The sequence below is a fragment of the Suricata suricatta genome, chromosome 15, assembly GCF_006229205.1.
Source record: "Suricata suricatta isolate VVHF042 chromosome 15, meerkat_22Aug2017_6uvM2_HiC, whole genome shotgun sequence".
In the NCBI taxonomy this organism is placed as follows: domain Eukaryota; kingdom Metazoa; phylum Chordata; class Mammalia; order Carnivora; family Herpestidae; genus Suricata; species Suricata suricatta.
The window spans coordinates 63,612,656-63,623,099 of record NC_043714.1 but is presented as its reverse complement, the minus strand read 5'-3'; the positions used below and the strand labels follow the sequence as shown (position 1 = coordinate 63,623,099).

General features: G+C 44.9%; 1 protein-coding gene across 4 annotated transcripts; it reads right to left on the bottom strand.

Moving 5' to 3' along the window:
• Positions 1-276: 276 nt before the first annotated feature.
• Positions 277-9,722, bottom strand: ZNF572 (zinc finger protein 572). Of its 4 annotated transcripts, XR_003903371.1 has the most exons (4): positions 9,027-9,722; positions 7,587-7,701; positions 5,218-6,936; positions 277-2,048 (listed from the first exon to the last, which is right to left on the bottom strand). XR_003903371.1 is itself a non-coding variant. In XM_029923890.1 (3 exons), the coding sequence occupies exons 2-3, from the start codon at positions 7,663-7,665 to the stop codon at positions 5,486-5,488; spliced, it is 1,530 nt and encodes a 509-aa protein (XP_029779750.1). In that variant the 5' UTR covers positions 7,666-7,701; positions 8,388-9,722; the 3' UTR covers positions 5,006-5,485. The 4 variants fall into 4 exon arrangements, 3 of the variants coding, with proteins under 3 accessions (XP_029779750.1, XP_029779749.1, XP_029779751.1); XM_029923890.1 differs by lacking the exon at positions 277-2,048 and having other exon boundaries at positions 5,006-6,936; positions 8,388-9,722; XM_029923889.1 differs by lacking the exon at positions 277-2,048 and having other exon boundaries at positions 5,006-6,936.
• Positions 9,723-10,444: the final 722 nt, after the last annotated feature.

Here is a 10,444-nt window from a genome sequence, read left to right as displayed (position 1 = left end):
TCAGGATCTTTATAACCAAACGTCTGGACCATCCTTAGCCTTGACCTCATTCCTGCCTCACTGGGAGGGGGAGAGGGAGAGGGAAGAAGGGGAAACAAAATAAAGGGAAATAAAGGGTAGATCAGTTTAAGTTTGGGTTAGAAAGTGCAAGGAAAGGGACGTCTGGGTGGCTCCTTGGTTAAGTGACCAACTTCAGCTCGGGTCATGATCTCAGGGTTCGTGGGCTCAAGCCCTGCATCCGGCTTGCTGCTGTCAGTGCCAGCAGGGACCCTGTCTGCACCCTCTCTCTGCCCCTCCCCACCTGCACTCTTCTCTCTCAAAAATAAACGTGGGGGGAAAAGAAAATATGTAAGGTCAAGGCAGAAGAAGTTAAGGCCAAAGAGAAGAGAATAAAAATGTAATTAAAGAGATGAAGAGTGAAGGTAATTTTTAAATAGAAACGGCAGTAGTTGCCCACACAGCTACCATAAAATATCGATGTGCTACATGATTAGCCCCTTCATGTCCCTGGGGTAGACCACAAAAGGACTGCACCATTTTAGTGGCCCCAGCAGACACCTCTGTCTCAGGGGCCACCATCAAAGATGATCCAAAGACCCATGGTTGTATCCAGCCACTTGATCTTGGTAGATCAGCTGACACCGAGGTACTAGCAATGCTAAATATATGCACATTACACACAGTACCCCACTGCTCCTCACTACAAACCCATGAGCTAAATGTTACTAATATCTTTATTTTAGAAACCTAGAAATAACCAATCCAAGCAGTGATTAAACATTTCTGTGCATAGAGCCTATCCTTGGCAAAATCATGAGAAAATGAGGGGCGGACAGGGAAGGAAACCAGTATTTAGTTAACGTCGATACTATGCCAGGCACCTCGCCTTATTCACTGTTTACTAAATCTTACAAGCTGAGAACAAAGGGATTGAAACGTGAATTTGAAACAGATTTTGGACCTGTCCTGGACAGTCTGAACTTTTTAAAAGCCCAGGTCTTACCTCCATAGGATTCTGAACAATTGGGACTATCAAGGGTCTTCTAGGGCTTAGCGTGAAGGACAGACCCCGCTTCCAGGGGCAGTCACTTTCACCTGCGAGCTAGCCCAGACTCTGTGGACTGGACAAGTAACGATGTTCAAGGGACCAGGGCATGCTGGGGCTCTACCGCTTATTCCAGCAAACTTAACCACTGGCAAATGCCCTTCATCCAAAACCACGCAACACATGCCAGGCCTTGTGTTGGCCACTGGGATTAAGAAAACGAAATCTGCTCTCTGCACTCAAGGGGTGGACAGTCTAATGGGAAGGCATATCCTGGAAGGGCATATTCCTGGGCGTTAGCATAAAACATATCAGCATATGACACCCACTCAGAACCACCGAGCACCAGTACGTACAGAGCACCGTGTCCAACTTCACCAAGCAGGTGTTTTCACGGAATAAACCAAACCTAACCCTTTTAATATAGTTATTTCTAGCTCCTTCGATGGTCAAATCATTAGATTTGAAGATGGAGGGTTCAGCCTAAGCTGCAGTTCAAGAGTGTTGGCAAGGAGACACTAGTCACCTGAAAAGGTGCATGTTTTCCTTTTCATCTATCCATACGCTTGCCCCTCCCACTGTCACTTGAACTCCTGCTGAACACATATTGGGCGTCAGGTAAATTTTTGCTGAATGAATGATCATACTGCTCAAAAGGAATTACACAAACTCAAATACAGAATAAAGAAGCAATGACGGCTTTGTCACGACCATGATTTCAGAAGGCGAGAGATGGGCAGAGACGGAATATATTGGACTCATGTATGAGGGACAAGTCACAAACCATGTTCCACGTCCTCACCACCGAGGTGGAGACAGGGACAGCACTGAGGAGGAGGCCCATTCTGTAGATCCAGCTTGCGTGGCCTGGAAGGATGGGAGCCAACCCTCGCCTCAGGTGCTATGGTAAGACCTTGTCTGTACGCCTTCTGGCACAATCTATAGCAGCCAGGGCCTGAAGTCCTCACTACATTTATGTGCAGGCAGGGACTTCCCCATTCCACTGTAGGGAAAAAAACACAAGCCCCTTCTCTGAGTCGGAAAAAAACGAATGTAAGAGTTTGCCTTTACTTAAAAAGCAACTATGAAACAGATCACTTAAGAATGCTTTATTATCAACTCAGGTGCGGAATTCTTCTTGCAGACAAGACAAAGAATACAGAATGTTTATCTCTTGGGGAGCTCAATAGAAAACCTATTTGCTGATCAATGAAATTGAGACAAAGGCAGCAAATATGATTAAGTTTGCTATTATGTTCTCATAAGTAACAAATCTCTCTTGTTTTCCTAGTTTTCAATCTGAAGTAATAAGGATTCTTGCTAAATTGTTTTAGTCATGGAGTAAACCCATCTTAATCCATCTAAAATGTGAACATCTATGTTTCCATAGACATTGAGGTTTGTGAAACAGGTTTTATGTAATTGTGGGCAGTCATAAAACATAGAGTCAGAGATGCTAATAGGACATAAACTGTACCTGTTAATCTCTGCAGACACAAGCTGACTTAAACTGAACTTGCTTTATTGTTCTTTTCTGACTTAAGCTGAATCCTTTGTTTCAACAACAACAAATATTCAAAGAGCCGAATCACATAAACGGGTTTTCAAAAGTCTGCAAAACTGAAACATATAGTCCTGTGCTTCTACAAAACCTTATTCCTCAGGTTTCCTGAGGTTGGTCATAAAGAATCCACAAGAAGGACAAGTTTGGTTTTTACTGCTGCTTCTGGAAATGTGTGGAGGACACTTTTCTACTTATTTTAATAATAACCAAGTACCATGTATTTAGACCCTGTTAATATTTTAAGTACTGTGCTAGCTGCTTCGCAAACATCTACTTAATCCTTACAGAAACCCTGCAGGGCAGGCATTATCTCTGCCTTATGGATGAGGACCCAGGTTCGGAGTGGTTACTGGCCACACACAATGTGACCCACGACTGCCTTGCAACTGAATTTCGGCCTTAACAGCAAATGCCTGAATGTAATTCTCAAACATTCATCAAACTCTTGGTCATCTGTGGTAAAATACTGTAAACACCTGTCCTCAGATATTAAAGTCTAAGACAATCTGGACAATACCACCTAACATACAAAGGTAAAAAGATGCTCAGCTGAGGCTCATAGAAAAGCCAATGATACTTAATATTCTCCCCCTTTTTGAAAGCAGAAAGATCACCCTAAGTGCTTCTTAAGTCTCTTGTTAATTTTTGCTTTATTTTTTAACCCTATAACAATATGGAAGGACTTACTTGCCTCACCAGATTCAGGCATCCCTACCACAATCATGAAAGAAGAAATAATCCCCATGCAATCCCGTTACCTACCAGCTACAGCCTTCTGCATTTGCAGCAGCTCTAATAAGCCTTTTCTGGCTGCACATTCCTAATTTGTATCTTCTATAGTCTTCATAAAATTTATTTTGAATCTCTAAATGACACCAGAAATCCTGACCAACAAAGGAGTCTTGACCTTCTACTCCTTGCACTGACAGGAAAGAAAAATTGGGGTAAGGGGCATAAAAATAACTTTTTACTTTACAAAGCATCATTTCCATTGGACAAACAGAGAGGATCCATGCATCCCATAAGTCAAGAGGCAAAAGAAAACTGCCAAGACAGGAAATAAAGAATCTCAGTCTCCAACGCCACACCATCTCTGCACATTGGCTCAGACTCAGGAGGTTACATATTAGAAAAAGAAAAAGAACCGGTTTCTGAGCTGATCAGGAATTATATCATGAGAAAACTGAAGGGGAAAGACTATTTGTCAAAAAAAAATTTTAATGTTTGTTTAAAGGTCATTATTTCTGCAAGAGACAGAGATATCATGAGTGGGGGTGAGGGCAGAGAGAGAATTCCAAGCAGGCTCCACGTGGTACACACCAAGCTTGGTGTAGAGCTCAAACTCATGAAACTGTGAGGTCATGAACTGAGCCAAAATCAAGAGCCGGAGGCTTAACCAACCCAGCCACACAGGCGCCCCTATTTGTCAAAAGTTTTTAAACAAAATTCAAGAATTCTACCTCTTAATCTGGCTTTGGCCAAGACAACAGGATCATCGCTGGATTACCAAGATGGTTGAACATAAAACATACAAGCATTAGAATGGCCAATCTCTAGACTGCGTGCCTTAAAAAGTCTATTCCATTTCTTTTAATATTTTTTTACATTTATTTATTTTTTGAGAGATAGAGTGAGACAGAGCATGAGTGGGGAGGGTCTGAGAGAGAAGGAGACGCAGAATCTGAATCAGGCTCTAGGCTCTGAGCAAGCATTCAGCACAGAACCCAACATGGGGCTCGAACCCACCAACCATGAGATCATGACCTGAGCTGAAGTCGGTCGCTTAACTGACTGAGCCACTCAGGCGCCCCAAACTCTGTCCCATTTCTAGTCTATGTTGCAGTTCCTCCTGGAGAGCAGGAACCTCATAGCACATTTCCTACAGTCCTAATGGGAATCTTCATGAGTCCGTGAAGAATGATAATCTTGAAAGAAAGAACTTAATATGATATTCAACACAGCAGCCACCAGTCACGTGTGGCTACTGAGTGCTTGGCACGTGGTTAGTGCAACTAAGGAACCAAAGTTTAAATTTCTTTTAATCTTACTATAAACACACTTAAAGAGCCGCAGGTGACTAGCATCTATTGGATTAGTCAGTGTCATTCTAAATATTACGGGAGTTAATGTTTAGCAAATAAAAATGGTGTTTAAAAAATGGAGTCCTTTCTTAAGACCCACCAAAACAGTCAGGAAATCCCATTATTTGTTCAAAAAGAATCTTTCAGGGCGCCTGGGTGGTTCAGTCTGTTAAGCATCTGACTTCGGCTCAGGTCATAATCTCCTGGTTCGTGGGTTTGAGCCTTGCATCGGGCTCTGGGCTGATTGATAGCTCAGAGCCTGGAGCCTGTTTCAGATTCCGTGTCTCCTTCTCTCTCTTCCCCTCCCCTGCTCATGCTCTCTCTCTCTCTGTTTCGCAAAAATAAATTAAAAAAAAAAAAAAGAGTCTTTCTCTGGATAACTCCCTGAGGCCAATAATGAATTATTGCCACCCACTCGGGCAAACAGAAATAGAGAAATTCGATGGCTAGCTTGGCTTCAAGCCCCCGGGTGTCCTTATTCCTGGGATTTCTCTTTATGCTTTCCTTTGAAGCTATTCCAATCTTACCTTAAATCAAAAAACATTTCTTCTCCATCAACGGCAACATCTCCCACTGGGCAGATATAATGAGCTTCCCATTCTCTAACCTGGAAGGTTGACTTTCTCCAGACATTATGGCAAAGAAACCAAAGAAACTCTGTAGCCACACCTGAATTGTAATGGTCCAGCAAGAAAAGAAAAAAAAATAATAATAATAATAATAAACAGGCTTTGGGACTCAAGAGGAAGATGGATGTGGGACTGAAAAGGAAGAGATGAGGGCCACTTCCCCTGGTCAGTTTTTCCAACTCCACCCATGGGGAAAACCATCAACTTCGGGAGACTCCAAAGACTTTTCTAGGTGCGTCTTCCGATGCTGAGCGAGATAGGCGCTTCTGCTGAAGCCCTTGTCACAGTCGGCGCACTTGTAAGGTTTCTCTCCCACGTGGGTCCGCCGGTGCCTGATGAGGTTAAAGCTCTGGCTGAAGCGCTCGCCACAGTCAGGGCACTTGTAAGGCCTCTCCCCCGTGTGCGTCCTCTGGTGAATCACCAGCGTGGAGCTCTGGCTGAAAGTCTTCCAACACTCCGGACACCGGTACGGCTTCTCTCCTGTGTGTGTCCTCTGGTGCCTGATGAGATGGGAGCTGAGTCCGAAACGCTTGCCGCACTCGCAGCACCTGTACGGCTTCTCCCCCGGCCGAAGGCCGCACGCCTCCATCGCGCTGCAGTTGCGGCTCAAACTTGCTTCGTCCCCGGGGCCTTCGGAGGGTTTCTCTCCTGCGTGCGTCCTCCGGTGTGTGAGCAGGTTGGAGCTTCGGCTGAAGCTCTTCCCGCACTCCGTGCACCGGTACGGCTTCTCGCCCGTGTGGATCCTCTGGTGCTTGATGAGGGTCGAATTGCAACCAAAGCTTTTCCCGCACTCGAGACATCGGTAGGGCTTCTCCCCGGTGTGCGTCCGCTGGTGGCGGATCAGGCTGGAGCTCTGGCTGAAACTCTTGCCGCAGTCGGGGCACTTGTAAGGTTTCTCTCCCGTGTGGATCCTCTGATGCTCGATGAGGACGTAGCTGTGGCTGAAGCATTTCCCACACACGGGACACTCGTACGGCTTTTCGCCCGTGTGCGATCTGTGGTGCTGGATGAGGTGCGAGCTGCTGCTGAAGCTCTTCCCGCACTCGGGGCACGTGTAGGGTTTCTCGCCCGTGTGGGTCCGCTCGTGGATGATTCGGTGGGAGGTGTTGCTGAAGCTTTTCCCGCACTCCCCGCACTGGTAGGGCTTTTCGCCCGTGTGCGTCCGCAGGTGCTGAATCAGGTGAGAGCTGCTGCTGAAGCATTTCCCACACTCTGAGCATTTGTAAGGCTTTTCGCCGGAGTGGGTCCTCTGGTGAATACGCAGATGAGAGCTGTTACTGAAGCTTTTCCAACATTCGGCACACTTGTAGGGTTTGTCCCCGGAGGTTGAAATCTGCGGGGCAGCGGCGCTGCCGAGTTCCCCGGGAGCCCATCCCCAGGGACTGGGTTTTTCTTCTTCTCCTCCGGTAGAATTTCCCTGATCCTCTGACTTGCCATCCTTCTCATAGGAATCATTGCACCAGATCTCATCGCCTTGGGACGTCAATGGAATTTCTTCTGTATCCTCATGCTTACAATTTTGTGGGCCACCTCTCTTAGGCCATTTTGAGGTGCTCTCTTTATCTGCTTTGGAGTTATTGTGTTGAACACTTTCCAAATGCTTCTTACTTGCATCTCCTGTAAGAATAAACAAATATTCTAAACATACTCCTTCATCTCTACCAGGGCAAGGGAACTCTGAACTGCAGTGGAAGGGAGGGAATAACAAAGTAAAACCTCATAAAACCTTTTACAGTAAAAGAAGCTTTTAAAGCTGGTTTTTTACTTATAAGTGCTCATTAGAAGCAGGTGAATTTTCTGTGCTTGGTAACAACACTAATGAAGTACTTAAACAGTTGTCAGCAATTGCCAAGGGGGCTATTCATCTAAAAAAAAAACTTCATTAAGCTTTATTCTAGAAGACTTGAAAGAAAAAGGGGAATCTGAATAGGGGAGAAACTGAATAGGACACCTTCTAAGGTGAAAACTTGACAAGACCTTAGTTAAAAGCTGAGAAAATACAGAAGTAACAACGGCACCTACTATTTAGTAAGAACAATAGTGTGCCATATAGTATCTCTTTAATCCTAAGAAATATGAGACAGATATTATTCATTTTTCTTAAAGATGAGAAGAGAGAGGCTGTAAAGGTTAACATAGCTTGTAAGCAGCAGAGCAGGAATCAAATTCAAGTTTGTTCCATGCAAACGCCCTCTTCTTTCTCCATACTCTGTGGCACAACTTCTTTGAATTTCCAACAGATTCGGATAATCTTCTTGGTCCCTCACCTGTAAAAGGGCTTTTCACACTCTCCCTCTCCGTGAAGCCACTAGAATTTGAGATCAACAGTTGTTGCTCTGGCTCCATCAGTAGTGGGCACAGCCAAGTTAGGGATCAGAAACCCTGTGGAAGGAAACAGGTTATGTTTGCAGGCCTTTGCTGTAATGTACTCTTCATCCTTGCTTCCAATTGCTGCAATAGACCAGTTGTGGGCATAGAATGTTCTATAGACCAGACTAAAAATAAAAAACATGGTCTTTAGATAAAGTCCTTTTAGAAAAATCTTATCTCAGATGCAAGTGTTTAGAATTAAGGGTTAACCCAATTTACTTTTTCCAAGAAAGTAATTTTAAAAAATTAAGTCTTCCATTAAAATCTGAGCATCAAGCTTCAAAAATAGAATATGATACTCATTGTATTATACTAATACTCATTGTCCACTCAGAGTTTAGAAACGTTTTTAATTGAAAACACAAAGTAGTTTTTTTGGAAAAGTTAACAAGACTTCAAAAAATCAATATGCAGGTATAAGGAGCCGTTAAGAGCACCCTGTTTAGAAAGAAAAAGTTGGCCCTTGACAGAAGGATGAAACCTTTGAAGTTCATTTCAAAAGACAGGTAGAAGTTCTATATCCAGTTAAAACAAAAATTAGGACAAGGTAGGGCTAGAAAAAATTATAGCCAATAACCCCTAAATATAAAAGGGAAGCTAATAAACTCTTCCTGGACTCTTATTTAGTCTATCATAATCACAATATCCCTTTTAGCCTAAACTTTATCTCCTAGAGCCAACTACAATTCTTGACCTACTTTAAGAGACAGGGAAATGTGAGGTCACTGGAAGGCAGGTATAGATGGGCTTGGAATCCATTTCAGGATATAAAGAACAGCACAAATCAAAAAAAAAAACAAGAGCCTAGACTAAGGATACACCAAGACACACATACAGAAAACAAAAAAAACTGGTGTTAATTTTCACCTAATTATGCTCTATTATATGCCAGGCACTGATCTAAATACTTGACATATTTCTCATTTAATTTCCACAGTAGCCCTTGGAAGTGTATGAACAATTAGCAGTGTGTTATTACAGGTGAACAAAAAAGACATTAAGAAACCTTCCAAAGCTCATACAACCAGGAAGCGGTAGGGCAGGATTGAGTTCCAAGCCTGTTTGGAGAGTTCACACTCCTATTACAGAAAGACTAGAGCAGGAAACAAGCTGGGCGTAACCTCAAACTGCAAATAAATCGCAGAGAACCTTTAATTTGGAAAACTCTGACTGGGTCTTTTTAAAAAAAGATTTATATCTCTACACATGATACCAAACAGAGGAGCATTCGCCCAGCGTCCTCAGCAACCAGTGATTTGTTGCAGGAAAAGGTGAAACTAGTCTAAATTACAAATAGCCCTAGCGTTTGAGTACGGGGAGGGGGACACCCCACACACCTAAAAGGAAAAACTGTTCAAATGGAGTGAAATGTTTTGCTGTCTGAGTTACAGATTTCCATCGAAGTCTTTACAAACGAAGGAGTCTGGTAACAAACGCGTGCACCATTTTCCCTAAGAAACTATGAACTCTGGAGCTCTCAGAAACATTGGCTCAGCAAAAAGGCAACAAATGGTATTCGGGCCATAAAGGTATTACAAGTCTGTTCCTTAGATGTCACTTCCCACAGAAGGGCTGTTTGCACTCTCCCCAAAGCAGAAGGCTTAGGACTGGGCCAAGCTTTGGATTAGAAAATCTTCCAAAGAAAATGCACTGCCTGAAGCTCAGTTTCAAGAAACGTTGGCAGGGGGGCAGAGGCTGGATGCACTGCGGAGTGAAGTTCCAGGAGGCCAGATCAACAAGCTCCTTTAAGGGACCCGGCAGGCGAGGGAGGCGAGGGCGGCGCGGTGGCCGGCGCGGTGCGGAGACGCAGGGCCTCGGCCCCTCACAGCCGGGGGCTCCCCCTCCGGGCGCACACTGCAGCCTGGGTGATGCAGTGGCCACTCCTCCAGCCCGCAGTCCTCGGCTCCCTTCCCCCCGAGAAGGAACTCACTGTTCTGGGGGCCACACACAAGGCGCCCAGCACCCCAGCAGGCCCAGCTGTCCCGGAGCAAGTAGCCCCCAAGTCCTCCCGACCCCACCAACCCAGGGTCCTAAACTCTCCAGCCCGGAAGACAGAAACAGGAAGTTACCCTAGCTCCCCAGCCGGCTTTGCGGGAGCCTCTCTAGGAACCAAGAATGACCAGCTCTCGTTGGTCTTAACCCTTAAGGTCCCGGACCAGAAGGGGCGTGCTGGTGGAATTCCTTCCCTCAAGCTGTCTGTCGTTTGTTCACTTGATTCTCAATCCTCACACTTGTCAGGCGCCTTGTAATGGGGCGGGGGGGGGGGGGGGGTTTGTTCTCATCGGAACGAATTCTTTCCCTCTAGAGCATCATTGGATTTATCATCATCTGTACTAGAAAAATGAATGGAGTATTCATTAAGCTCCTGTTTTTGTTGGCACCACAGTGAACAGGGATGGGTGTGTGTGTGTGTGTGTGTGTGTGTGTGTGTGTGTATTTAGCTACCCGTGAAACAGTTGGACAGCTAGGGCATGCACCCATATAAAAAAACAATTAGTTTACAAGGCGCTGTTATTAATAACACTCGGAGAAGCACCTAAACTCTGGTATTTGGTTACAGAGAAAATGGAACGCAATCCCTTCATTTCCCCCATAGCAAGGCTACACATCTACTTATGTCCGCACCCTGGCCACTCTCTTTCTTCCCTCCTGTTACAACAGGAGGATTCGTCTTACGCTTAAGACGAGTCGAGCCGGTTCCTGCTACTCTCCTTCCCACCTTCTTGGAACCCTTACACTATCAACTAACCTCTAA

Bases quoted from the DNA above. Each gene is read 5' to 3' on its own strand.
- ZNF572 (XM_029923890.1), bottom strand. From the start codon at position 7,665: ATGGAGCCAGAGCAACAACTGTTGATCTCAAATTCTAGTGGCTTCACG. The intron at 6,937-7,586 runs GTGAGGGACCAA...TTATTCTTACAG, and splicing joins TGTGAAAAGCCCTTTTACAG to GAGATGCAAGTAAGAAGCAT.